At 41.6% G+C, this 14,500-nt stretch overlaps 1 protein-coding gene across 1 annotated transcript in view; it reads right to left on the reverse strand.

The window, feature by feature from the left end:
- LOC106590046 (cadherin-18) overlaps positions 1-14,500 on the reverse strand; it is a 215,459-nt gene that overhangs the window by 98,047 nt on the left and 102,912 nt on the right. Inside the window, exon 3 of the mRNA XM_014180558.3 lies at positions 4,723-5,017. Coding sequence (XP_014036033.3) covers positions 4,723-5,017 — 295 coding nt within the window. The remainder of the gene's footprint in view (positions 1-4,722; positions 5,018-14,500) is intronic.

The raw sequence follows: 14,500 nt of genomic DNA on the forward strand, positions 1-14,500 counted from the left end.
CCTACCAATAGGCTCTTTACGGAAGTGAGGTTTGGGGGCCTCTCAATAAACTGGACTTTAAAATGTGGGAAAAACATCCAATTGAAGCCCTACATGCAGAATTCTGCAAGTCCAGCGAAATACACCAACTAATGCATTTAGGGCAGAATTGGGCCACTTTCCAGGAGTAATGAAATACATAAAAGATCATTAAAATTCTGGCTACATCTAAATTCAAGTCCAAATTAAAGTCTGCAATTTAAAGCACTTCAAACCCAAGAGCTGAGCCCAGAAACGAGCCCTCTCAGTCAGCTGGTGTTGGACCTAACCAACCAAGCTGACACCAGCAGTGCTTCAAAATAAATAATTCCAATTAACAAAATCATGAACCAATCAAAGGACTCATATTTACAACATTGGAAAAACGAAACAAAATCCCAAACCCGACTAAATTGCTATCTCACCCTAAACAGAGAATATGAATTGGCTGATTATCTCTACTCTGTCAGAGATACGAAGCAGAGACAGATCCATACCAAGTACAGGCTGAGTGACCAGCAATTGGCAATAGAAACCGGCAGACATAAAAGGACATGGCTACCCAAAGAGGAGCGTGTATGTGGTCACTGCACGACAGGGGAGGTAGAGACAGAGATGCACTTTCTCCTTTACTGTGATAAATATTCCTCACAAAGAGATTCATTATTCACAGAAATGACTACATTTATTCCAAATTTGAACTTATTAAACCCAGAGGAAAAACTAAAAATACTCATGGGCGAAGGAGCAATGGCTCCTCTTGCAGCCAAATATGTATTTGCCTGCCATAACCTGAGAGACACTGAATAATAACTTACTTATTATTACTATTATTGTTATTAATATTATTGTTATTACTATTGTTGTTTATCATTCCAAATAGTAGTGGTATGGGTGGGGATGGTAATGATAGCAGTTTAGTGATGGTGGTGGTAGTAGTAGTAGTAATGATGATGATGGTAGTTGTAGTACTGATGTAACGGTGAAGATGACCGTTATTTAGTTATAAGTTAGTTATAGTTTCATTTTCCATATTTATATTTTTATATTTATTACATTACATTCTACTATTGACTGTTACCATTTTATTGTTATTATTTTTGTATTTAATTTTGTATTATTATTTACTGCCATTTTATATTATTATTTGTTATTGTTTATAATTTTATTACAATGTGTATTGTATACATTGTTTCTTTGGCAATATTGACACAATGTTTTTCATGCCAATAAAGCAGCTTGAATTTGAATTTGAAAAATTTGAGCGAGAGAGAAACACAGCGAGCGAGAGAGTGAAACACAGCGAGAAAGAGAGAGAGAAACATAGCGAGAGAGAGTAACACATTGAAAGAGAGAGAGAAATACAGCGAGAGAGAGATAGAGAGAGAGTAACACAGCGAAAAAGAGAGAGAGAAACATATCGAGAGAGAGAAACAGTGAAAGAGAGAGAAATACAGCGAGAGAGAGAGATAGAGAGAAACACAGCGAGAGAAAGAAACATGCGAGAGACAGAGAAAAACAGCGAGAGAGAGAGAGAAACACAGTGAGAGAGAGAGACAGAGAGTAACACAGCGAGAGAGTGAGAGAGAGAGAAACACAGCAAGAGAGAGAGAGAGAAACACAGCGAGAGAGAGAGAGAAACGCAGAGAGAGAGAGGGAGAAACACAGCGAGAGAGAGAGAGAAACACAGCAAGAGAGAGAAACACCGCGGGAGAGAGAGAAACACAGCGAGAGAGAAACACCACATGAGAGAGAGAAACAGAGAGAGAGAGAAAAACACAGTGAGAGAGAGAAACACAGCAAGAGAGAAAATTAGAGAAACACAGTGAGAGAGAGAGCGAGAGAGAAACACAGTGAGAGAGAGTGAGCAAAAATGAGAGAAATGCACACCTCCTGATGTCCATTTAAAAATGTTCAAGCAGGAGTGTATGTCAGAGACCATTGTCAAGTAGACAAGTAGAACATGTATTCCCCTTTCATGTGATTCTCAAAAATGTGATTTCTGCAGTTCAATTCTGAGTAATGAAATGGTAACATTAGAATACCCTGGCACGTGCCCAGCTAATCAATTTAGGAAAAAGGAACATCACGGGCAATTAGCCGCCATACTCCAAGACCCATCCTGGGCTAGAGAGCATTGGTATTGACAAACGCAGGCGGATTAGTGCTGTGGAGTGTGAGGACTGTTGATTGTTACAGCCGATTTGACACCAGCAGGCTGAAGACGAATGGCTTTAATGGATACAAGCAAAAGGAGGGGGCAGAAGCGAGAGGAAAACAGGTTATTATTTTCCCTTTTTTGATCCATGATTCTTCCCCTCAGGCAATCAATGTTGATTGAATCTACATTTTGTAGGGTCTTGCCATCTGTATGGCTGGCATTGTTGAAGTTTTTCCAGGAAACAACAAACTTTTGAGAGTCAAATAAAAAATATCTAAGCAACTCAATACAGTTGAAGTCGTAAGTTTACATACACTTAGCTTGGAGTCATTAAAACAAATTTTTCAACCACTCCACAAATTTCTTGCTAACAAACTATAGTTTTGGCAAGTCGGACAGGACATCTACTTTGTGCATGACACAAGTCATTTTTCCAACAATTGTTAACAGACAGATTATTTCAATTACAATTCACTGTTTCACAATTCCAGTGGGTCAGAAGTTCACTTACACTAAGTTGACTGTGCCTTTAAACAGCTTGAAAAATTCCAGAAAATTATGTCATGGCTTTAGAAGCTTCTGATAGGCTGATTGACATCATTTGAGTCAATTGAAGGTGTACCTGAGGATGTATTTCAAGACCTACAGTGAGGAAAAAAGTATTTGATCCCCTGCTGATTTTGTACGTTTGCCCACTGACAAAGAAATGATCAGTCTATAATTTGAATGGCAGGTTTATTTGAACAGTGAGAGACAGAATAACAACAAAAAAATCCAGAAAAACGCATGTCAAAAATGTTAGAAATTGATTTGCATTTTAATGAGGGAAATAAGTATTTAACCCCCTCTCAATTAGAAAGACAAAGCTCCCAGGTGTCTTTCATACAGGTAACGAGCTGAGATTAGGAGCACACTCTTAAAGGAAGTGCTCCTAATCTCAGTTTGTTACCTGTATAAAAGACACCTGTCCACAGAAGCAATCAATCAATCAGATTCCAAACTCTCCACCATGGCCAAGACCAAAGAGCTCTCCAAGGATGTCAGGGACAAGATTGTAGACCTACACAAGGCTGGAATGGGCTACAAAACCATCGCCAAGCAGCTTGGTGAGAAGGTGACAACAGTTGGTGTGATTATTGGCAAATGGAAGAAACACAAAAGAACTGTCAATCTCCCTCGGCCTGGGGCTCCATGCAAGATCTCACCTCGTGGAGTTGCAATGATCATGAGAACGGTGAGGAATCAGCCCAGAACTACACGGGATGATCTTGTCAATGATCTCAAGGCAGCTGGGACCATAGTCACCAAGAAAACAATTGGTAACACACTACGCCGTGAAGGACTGAAATCCTGCAGCACCCGGAAGGTCCCCCTGCTCAAGAAAGCACATATCATGCCCGTCTGAAGTTTGCCAATGAACATCTGAATGATTCAGAGGACAACTGGGTGAAAGTGTTGTGGTCAGATGAGACCAAAATGGAGCTCTTTGGCATCAACTCAACTCGCCGTGTTTGGAGGAGGAGGAATGCTGCCTATGACCCCAAGAACACCATCCCCACCGTCAAACATGGAGGTGGAAACATTATGCTTTGGTGGTGTTTTTCTGCTAAGGGGACAGGACAACTTCACCGCATCAAAGGGACGATGGACGGGGCCATGTACCATCAAATCATGGGTGAGTACCTCCTTCCCTCAGCCAGGGCATTGGAAATGGGTTGTGGATGGGTATTCCAGCATGTCAATGACCCAAAACACACGGCCAAGGCAACAAAGGAGTGGCTCAAGAAGAAGCACATTAAGGTCCTGGAGTGGCCTAGCCAGTCTCCAGACCTTAATCCCATAGAAAATCTGTGGAGGGAGCTGAAGGTTCGAGTTGCCAAACGTCAGCCTTGAAACCTTAATGACTTGGAGAAGATCTGAATAGAGGAGTGGGACAAAATCCCTCCTGAGGTGTGTGCAAACCTGATGGCCAACTACAAGAAACGTCTGATCTCTGATTGCCAACAATGGTTTTGCCACCAAGTACTAAGTCATGTTTTGCACAGGGGTCAAATACTTATTTCCCTCATTAAAATGCAAATCATTTTATAACATTTTTGACATGCGTTTTTCTGGATTTTTTTGTTGTTATTCTGTTTATTTATAATCCTGTTGTTGTACATGAATACATGACTATGTATGGGCTTTTAAGAATGGATTTTGTGTAGAAGTGAAACTGGGTCAGAGTGGTTTTAATATGCTGAGTCGGGTAAAATACTTTACAGTCTGTTAAACACTGTGTGAGGTCTTGTGCCAGATGTTTTGGAATCACAATCTCTTTCTTAAGATTCTGTTGATTTCTGAATAAAACATAAATATTTTAAATAATAACAAGTTGTGAATTTTAAATTAAATCTTAGATATGTTCTGGGTAAAATGCATTCCTAGATAAAGGCTACACACCTATAATGCCAAAATGGCTACCAATTCTTATCTAGTAAAGAAGACTACAAATTCAAGTAAACTAATTGTTAGCAGGTAACAAAATACTGGGCTGTCCTTACCCACTCCAGACATCTCAGGCACAGCAGCTACAAAAGGACCATCTGGAAATGTTGGGGCGTTATCATTGATGTCCTGGACTTTGATGATGAATTCTGACTTTGGTTCCAGGGGCTTTTCAGTGTTGCGGTCGAAGGCTTGTGCGTGGAGGACGTAGTGTGCTTTCCTCTCCCGGTCCAGGCTTTCTGTTGCATGAATATCTCCTGTCACCTCGTTGATGATGAATATACTCCCAGCGCCTTCCCCACTCAGAATGTACCTTACAGAGCCATCCCCTTTGTCTGAGTTGGAATGAAGCTGCAAGAGAAACCAGAGACAAAATATCATATGGTTATTGCATAACCAGCATTATTGAATAAGTTACACCCTAAAGTTATAGCAAGTTTAAAACTTAAATATTTAATAAGTGCTAAATCTCAGTTCAAAATATTAGAAAATATGGAGATGTTCTGTAGAAAAGCATAGGAAGCGTAATCTATTCGTTGTAAGTAGGCTGCTGGTATGCGAACACATAAACAAACCTGTGAGTCTTCAATATAACACATTCCAAATGTCATATTCAAAGCTTTAGCCTGGGATTTAGAAATGTGACCACCTAAAACGGCAGCCTTTTTTGAGATTCAAGTTTTTGGGGTTAGTGAAATCCTTATAAACTCTTTAAAGATGAAATCACTTGAATAAATCTTTAATAATGATGAGTGAGAAAGTTACAGATGCACAAATATCATACCCCAAAGACCTCTCACCACTCATAATTATAAAAAATAAATTCAAGAGTATCCGTAATCCCGGTAGCATCCACATTAATGTATAAGTGTTTAGAAACATATTCTATTCTTCTTTACAATAAAAGTGACTCCAAAATTACACAATATATTATTTACCATTCATTTCTATTCAGCAGAAAATAATCTGAACCACAACCACAAGCAAATGCATCCAAAAAAATGTGTACAGTAGAGTCACAAGCTTGATATAGTCATTGTGTGCTATGGAAATGGGACCAAATACTTAACTTTTTACTACTTTAATACACACAAGGGAATTTTCCCGATATGTTGGGTCCCCTAAAATGGAGGGACTATGTACAAAAGGTTTTGTAATTTGTAAATGGTTAAAATGGATGAAAATGCACTCAAATTAAAGCTGACATTCTACAATTTAACCTTATAGTTATTGTATAATTTCAAATCCAGAGTGCTGGAGTACAGAGGCAAAACCACAAAAAAAATGGTCACTGTCCCAATACTTTTGGAGCTCACGGCATATACCCAGTGAAGGCAAAGAACATTGCGGGTTCTATCCTTATACCCCAGAGTGGGGATTTTAAAAAACAGCCAACACAAAATAACCAGTCACATCAAACTCTGAAATGACAGCCAATGTTCCCTTTTACTTTGTTTCATCTGTTTTCCATGGACATTTATAGCCATATTAATGATGCTGCTGCATGATTTCGCCTGGTTAGAAAAATGGCTAGCTGACGTCCGACACAGTTAGCGCTCTTTGGCAAGGGGGAGATCAAATTCATATTTTGCAACATTGTTGCAGAGGTCTGAGTGTCAAACAGCAAGGTTCATTGAAACCTGTGCTGTTGTAAACTAAATGCTAGCTAGAAAGCAAGAGGAAATAATGTGTTTAATAAAGCATACATTCTTAGATAAACCTTTTAGAAAATTCTAAATGTAACTGCCATTCCGATTAAAAAAACCAACTGCCATTCCAGTATGATGATGCAAGAGGAAGGTGGTTGAACCAACTTGCAAGTTGCCTACCAATAAGCATGTTATTTTTCATTGTAAGTAAAGTTGATTATTTAATTCATATATATGACGCCAAAGTCATATGATAAACTAGGCTAGATAAATACATTTGAAATGTATTTAGAATTTGAGCATGTTTGTAGCTAGCTAAAAATAAAAAGCAAGGCTACTTTAATTTGCCACTTTACAGGCTAGCCAGCTAACTTTGTCAAATAAACATTATTTTTTTTAATTTTGGGATATACCAAATGGAGCGACAGACCCAGCCTGAAATTGGCAATTAGCTAACTGTTACTTTTATTTCAGTATTTCAGTGTGGAGTCAATTGAGGGAACTGTTCAATGAAGCCATTAGAAGACTGTTGCTGACAGAGGGTGTACTGTATAAATTACTTATAATAAATTATGCATAATAAGTCTTGGTGATTCAATAGCCTAATTAATCATTACATTACTTTTAACACACTATCTATGTTTTGCTCAGTCTGGCAGTAACCCAGAACTATCAGAGGCTCTCTCTTTCGGCTGCTGCTGACAACAACTGCATGTATGTTGTTCTTCTAAATCATAATAATTATATGTTTGCATTGCATTTTGGCTTCATTTTTGCAGATGAATTCATGCTTATTTATGAATATTATCTCATGTTTGGCCGGTTCGAATCCTGGGAGGGCGCTGGAAAAAACAGGCAGAATTTATCTGACAACTGGGTTTACATCCACAAAACATTCCCTTACCGTTGGGCCCTTGAGCAATGCCCTTAACCCTAAAACATTCTCTCCATCCAGGGGTGTTGCACTGCAGCTTGAACCTGTGCTTGTTTCAATTGTATGTGTGAGGTCTGCTGTTCGGGGGGGTTGAGAACGGGACAGAAGACACACTTTTGTTGTTCAGTGTAACTAATGGACAACATTGTATTGTATTTTATTGTATTGTATTCTAATGAAGTCAGGCAGAGTTGACGTGGGCCTTCATTCAAACAAAGAGTTGCCTCCCTGGCCACCAGTGCCTATTTCCAAACTAGCTTTGCATATACAATACATAAAAAAATATATTTTCTGATATTCTTTTGTCCATTATTTAATTGTTTATTAATTTATATTCTTAGCTAAAAATATTAGTAGTAGCCATGACTCATAAATTGCACCATGCAGGGTTCTATATGGAACAATTTTGGTTCAGTGAAGTCGAACCGTTAGGGTTCTGAAAAAGAACTCATAAAAAGGTTCTATACAGAACTTTTAAGGGGTTCCGTATATGAAGCAAGTGATTTATGTTCTATAAGGAACCTTTTTTTATAAGAGTGTGCTTTAACAAATCAGGACACTGTAACTGTACATCAAACACATGATAAAGAACTTAGAATTTACAGAGCATATACAGTACAAAGTGAAAGGTAACACAGTGGAATTCATACAGTGATCAAACAAAGCCAGAAGAGTTCAATCATCCATTTACATTCTCATCTTCTACATGAATTAATGTGTCAAACCTCAAAGGGCTAGCCACATTAACAGGTTATTTTGACTTCACAGAAATAATACTTCATGCTAGCCTAGCAGCACCATTTTCATATTGCTTCGCAGATGTATATACCCAACCATCACTGAGCATAGGTAGCCAGTGATGTAGTGGTAAAACAATTGGGTAAACGCTGATCGCTGTTCCCTGAAAATAAAGTAACGCTCCCTACATTTTCAATGTAAATACTCGTGCAAAAGAAAATAGGTAAATGCAGGTAAACGTCATTTACTTACATTTACCCTCCACTACCCACTGAAGGTAGGCATTATAAACATATCAGGTAGCTATGTTGAAGCATGAGGTACCTATTAATGAGCATACAGTATGAGGAAGACATTATTGATGAGGTAGACTCCCTGTGAGTGAGCATGTGAGGTAGACTCCCAGAGAGTGACTGACAGGCAGCTCTGCAGTCAGGCAGCAAGCCTTGTTGACTGTGATACTTTGTGATATAATGTACTGACAAAGAACTTCAGTAGCCTGTACGCTCTCGTTGGCTGGCCCTCGCTTCATACTCGTCGCCAAACCCACTGGCTCCAGGTCACCCACAAGACCCTGCTTGGTAAAGTCCCCCCGTATCTCAGCTCGCTGGTCACCATAGCAGCACCCACCTGTAGCAAGTGCTCCAGCAGGTATATCTCTCTGGTCACCCCCAAAGCCAATTCCTCCTTCGGCCGCCTCTCCTTCCAGTTCTCTGCTGCCAATGACTGGAACGAACTACAAAAATCTCTGAACCTGGAAACACTTATCTCCCTCACTAGCTTTAAGCACCAGCTGTCAGAGCAGCTCACAGATTACTGCACCTGTACATAGCCCATCTATATGTAGCCCAAACAACTACCCCTTCCCCTACTGTATTTATTTATTTTGCTCCTTTGCACCCCATTATTTCTATTTCTACTTTGCACTTTCTTCCACTGCAAATTTACCATTCCAGTGTTTTACTTGCTATATTGTATGTACTTCGCCACCATGGCCTTTTTTGCCTTTACCTCCCTTATCTCACCTCATTTGCTCACATTGTATATAGACTTATTTTTCTACTGTACTATTGACTGTATGTTTGTTTTATTCCATGTGTAACTCTGTGTTGATGTATGCGTCAAACTGCTTTGCTTTATCTTGGTCAGGTCGCAATTGCAAATGAGAACCTATTCTCAACTTGCCTACCTGGTTAAATAAAGGTGAAATAAAAATAAATAAATAAAAATAAAAGTCCCGCAGGACAGCTAGCCTGGTTGCCATCTCTATTCAGCTATTACATTCCTCTCCTTGTAAATGTTAGCTAAAAAGATTGGTATCCAGAATACAGAACAGCACCTCAGGGGTGTTTCTGAGTCACGGTCCAGTTGTCAGCCGATTTTCACTGGCAATAACAGGCTACTGAATTTCAATCAAAATTATCATCTCAATTAAACAAATACAAAACAGCAGGGGACATTACTGAAAACGGACTTCCCCCTCCCCTGTTCCCTTCTGTATTAGACAGCATTAAACTGAACAGTGAAAAGGTGCCAGGGCCAAATCTAATCAAAACTGTGCCTTGCAAATGAATCCCAACTTGAAAAGGTGCTGGCTGATTGCAAAACTTACTTCTTGATGAGAGCAAATGGTCCTTTTCTCTGGTAAACCTCAAAGCCTGTAATTAGGTAGGGAGTCAAAGTTCCAATTCCCATTGAGTTTCTACTCTCCTAATCAGGAATCAGGATTAAGGTAATGACAACCCACCAACCATACAAAGCACACAATAAAATGTGCTGTTTACAATTCCCATGGGTGTTGGAGACTGCAGGAAATAACCTGTCTCGATCAATATTATGATAGACTTAAATTATAGGGTTTAAATGTGCATTATAAGTCAGTGTTATGATCAGCATCAGGATGTGTAGTGTACCTATGTCAGGAGGTGTGGAGGAAGTAAACAACTCCTCACTACAGGAGATTGAACCCCTTACATGTCCAAAGCAGGCCCTCCATAACACAATCAGTCAGAGTGCTAATTTAACCATTGACTTCTTTGGCAAGAGCTAAAAATAGTCGGGGTGTCCAATTGATTAATTGTTCAGCAGTCTTATAGCTTGGGTCTAGAAGTTGTCAAGGAGCCTTTTGGACCTAGGCTTGATGCTCCGGTACCACCTGCCGTGCGGTAGCAGAGAGAACAGTCTATGACGTTGGTCTTTGACCATTTTAAGGGCCTTCCCTGAAAACGCCTGGTATATATGTCCTAGATGGCAGGAAGCTTGGCCCCAGTGATGTATTGGGCCATACACACTACCCTCTGTAGCACCTTACGTTCAGATCCCGAGCAGTTTCCATACCAGGCGGTGATGCAACCAGCCAGGATGCTCTCGATGGTGCAGCTGCAGAACTTTTTGAGGATCTGGGGACCGATGCCAAATCTTTTCAGTCTCCTGAGGGGGAATAGGTTTTGTAGTGCCCTCTACACAACTGTCTTGGTATGTTTGGACCTTGATAGTTTGTTGCTGATGTGGACACCAAGGAACTTGAAACTCTCAACCCACTCCACTTCAACCCTGTTGATGTAAACGGGGGCTTGTTCGGCCCTCCTTTTCCTGTATTCCAAGATCATCTCCTTTGACTTGCTCACATCGAGAGAGAGGTTGTTGGCCTGATACAACACTGACAGGTCTCTGACCTCCCTATAGGCTGCCTCATCATTGTCGGTTGATCAGGCCTAACACTGTTGTGTCATCATCAAACTTAATGATAATGTTGGAGTCATGCCTGGCCACACAGTCATGGGTGAACAGGGAGTACAGGAGGGGACTAAGCAAGCACCCCTGAGGGAAACCAGTGTTGAGGAACAGCCTGGCAGATGTGTTGATGCCTGCCCGTACCACCTGGTGGTGGCCAGTCAAGAAGTCCTGGATCCAGTTGCAGAGGGAAGTGTTTAGTCCCAGGGTCCTTAGCTTAGTGATTATCTTTTCGGGCACTATGGTGTTGAACGCTGAGCTGTAGTCAATGAACAGCATTCTCACAAAAGTGTTTGTCCAGGTGAGAAAGGCCGGTAAAGAGTGTGAATGAAATTGCATCATCTGTGGATCTGTTGGGGTGGTATGCGAATTAGAGTGGGTTTAGGGTTTCTGGGATGATGGTGTTGATGTGAGCCATGACCAGCCTTTCAAAGAACTTCATGGCTACCGACGTGAGTGCTACGGGGCGGTAGTCATTTATGCAGGTTTCCTTCACATTCTTGGGCACAGGGACTACGGTGGTCTGCTTGAAACGTGGGTATTACAGACTTGGTCAGCGACAGGTTGAAAATGTCAGTGAAGACACTTGCCAGTTGGTCCGCACATTGCCTGAGTACACGCCCTGGTAATCCATCTGGCCACGCGGCCTTGTTATTAAAGGTCTTGCTCACATCGGCTATGGAGAGCGTAATCACAGTCATCCGGAACAGATGGGGCTCTCATGCATGCTTCAGTGTTGCTTGCCTCGAAGCAAGCATAAAAGGCACTTAGCTCATCTGGTAGGCTTGCGTCACTGGGTAGCTCACGGCTGGGTTTCCCTTTGTAGACCAATAGTTTGCAAGCCCTGCCACATCCAACGAAAGTCAGAGCCGGTGTTGTAGGATTCAATCTTAGTCCTGTATTGATGCTTTGCCTATTTGATGGTTCGTCTGAGGGCATAGTGGGATTTCTTATAAGCGTGGGATTTCTTATTAGTGTCCCACTTCTTGAAAGCAGCAGCTCTAGCCTTTAGATGTTGCCTGTAATCCATGGCTTCTGGTTGAGATATGTTCATATGGCCATGACTGAGGGGGTATACTCCTCAATGCCATTGGATGATTCACAGAACATATTCCAGTCTGTGCTAGAAAAACAGTCCAATAGCATAGCATCTGTGTCATCGGACAACTTCTGTATTGAGCGAGTCTCTGGTACTTCCTGCTTTAAGTTTTGCTTGTAAGCAGGAATCAGGAGGATATAATTATGCTCAGATCTGCCAAATGGAGGGCGAGGGAGAGCTTTGCATGCATCTCTGTGTGTGGAGTAAAGTTGGTCTAGGATTTTTTTTCCTCTGGTTGCACAGGTAAAATGGATTTAAGTTTGCCTGCATTAAAGTCCCCGGCTCCTAGAAGCGCCACTTCTGGACGAGCATTTTCTTGTTTGCTTATGGCCTTATACAGCTTGTTGAGTGCGGTCTTAGTGCCAGCATCAGTTTGTGGTGGTATATAGACAGCTAAGAATAATTTAAACTCAGCAAAAAAAGGAATGTCATCTCGCAGTCAACTGCGTTAATTTTCAGCAAACGTAACATGTGTAAATATTTGTATGAACACAACAAGATTCAACATCTGAGACATAAACTGAACAAGTTTCACAGACATGTGACTAACAGAAATGGAATAGTGTGTCCCCGATCAAAGGGGGGGTAAAAATCAAAAGTAACAGTATCTGGTGTGGCCACCAGCTGCATTAAGTACTGCAGTGCATTTCCTCCTCATGGACTGCACCAGATTTGCCAGTTCTTCCACCAAGGCACCTGCAAGTTCCCGGACATTTCCGGGGGGAATGGCCCTAGCCCTAACCCTTCGATCCAAAAGGTCCCAGACGTGCTCAATGGATAGAGATCCGGGCTCTCTTAGGCAGGCCATGGCAGAACACTGACATTCCTGTCTTGCAGGAATTCAAGGCACAGAACGAGCAGTATGGCTGGTGGCATTGTCATGCTGGAGGGTCATGTCAGGATGAGCCTGCAGGAAGGGTACCACATGAGGGAGGAGTATGTCTTCCCTGTAACGCACAGTGTTGAGATTGCCTGCAATGACAACAAGCTCAGTCCGATGATGCTGTGACACACCGCCCCAGACCATGACGGACCCTCCACCTCCAAATCGATCCCGCTCCAGAGTACAGGCTTCGGTGTAACCCTCATTCCTTCAACGATAAACGCGAATCCGACCATCACCCCTGGCAAGACAAAACCGTGACTCGTCAGTGAAGAGGACTTTTTGCCAGTCCTGTCTGGTCCAGCGACGGTGGATGTGTGCCCTTAGGCCTCTCTGAGCCTCTCTGAGCACTGATGGAGGGATTGTGCGTTCCTGGTGTAACTTAGGCAGTTGTTGTTGTCATCCTGTACCTGTCCTGTAGGTGTGATGTTCGGACGTACCGATCCTATGCAGGTTTTGTTACACGTGTTCTGCCACTGCGAGGAGGAACAGCTGTCCATCTTGTCTCCCTGTAGTGCTGTCTTAGGCGTCTCACAGTACGGACATTGAAATGTATTGCCCTGGCCACATCTACAGTCCTCATGCCTCCTTGCAGCATGCCTAAGGCACATTCACACAGATGAGCAGGGACTCTGGGCATCTTTCTTTTGGTGTTTTTCAGAGTCAGTAGAAAGGCCTCTTTAGTGTCCTAAATCTTTAGTGTCTTAAATTGCCTACCATCTGTAAGCTGTTAGTGTCTTAACGACCGTTCCACAGGTGCATGTTCATTAATTGTTTATGGTTCATTGAACAAGCATGGGAAACCGTGTTTAAACCCTTTTGCAATTTGGATTTTTACGAATTATCTTTGAAAGACAGGGTCCTGAAAAAGGAACGTTTCTTTTCTTGCTGAGTTTAGATGGAGAACTCTCTTGGTAGATAGTGTGGTCTACAGCTTATCATGAGGTACTCTACCTCAGTTGAGCAATACCTCGAGACTTCTTTAACATTAGACATTGCGCACCAGCAGTTATTGACATATAGACAAACACCCCCGCCCCTTGTCTTACCAGACGTAGCTACTCTGTCCTGGCGAAACACAGAAAAACCAGCCAGCTCTATATTATACGTGTCGTCATTCAGCCATGACTTGGTGAAATATAAGTTATTTCAGTTTTTATTGTCCCGTTGATAGGACATTCTCGACAGTAGATCATCAAGTTTGTTTTCCAGTGACTGCACGTTGGCCAATAGAACCGATGTAATGGTGATTTACTCACTCGCCTATGAATCCTAACAAGGCATCCCGACCTTCTCCCTCGGTATTGCTGCCTTTTCTTCATGCGAATGACGGGGATGTGGACCTGTTCTCTGGAAGCAGTATATCCTTCGCGTCAGACTCGTTAAAGAAAAAATCTTTGTCCAGTTCGAGGTGATTAATCGCTGTTCTGATGTCCAGAATATATTTTCGGTCATAAGAGACAGTGGCAGCAACTTTATGTACATAATAAGTTAGAAACAATGCAAAATAAAACTAGCAAAATAGCACAGTTGGTTAGGAGCCTGTAAAACGGCAGCCATCCAGTCCGGTGCCATTTGTTAAATGAATGTAGGCTGTCAATACCAAGGCTGAACCTGTAAGGTAGACCAATCTATGTTGTTAGAGACAGAATCCTTTGGGGCTATGGCAACAATTCCAGTAGTCAGGAACAGCCAGAGTGACATCGAGGTCATAACATAAAATTAAATAGCCAATACTGAAACTAACTAGACTAAACCTACCAGGAAGACCACTGCTGTTACAGACATAATTCTTTGG

Source organism: Salmo salar, chromosome 29, assembly GCF_965601325.2.
Source record: "Salmo salar chromosome 29, fSalSal1, whole genome shotgun sequence".
NCBI lineage: Eukaryota > Metazoa > Chordata > Actinopteri > Salmoniformes > Salmonidae > Salmo > Salmo salar.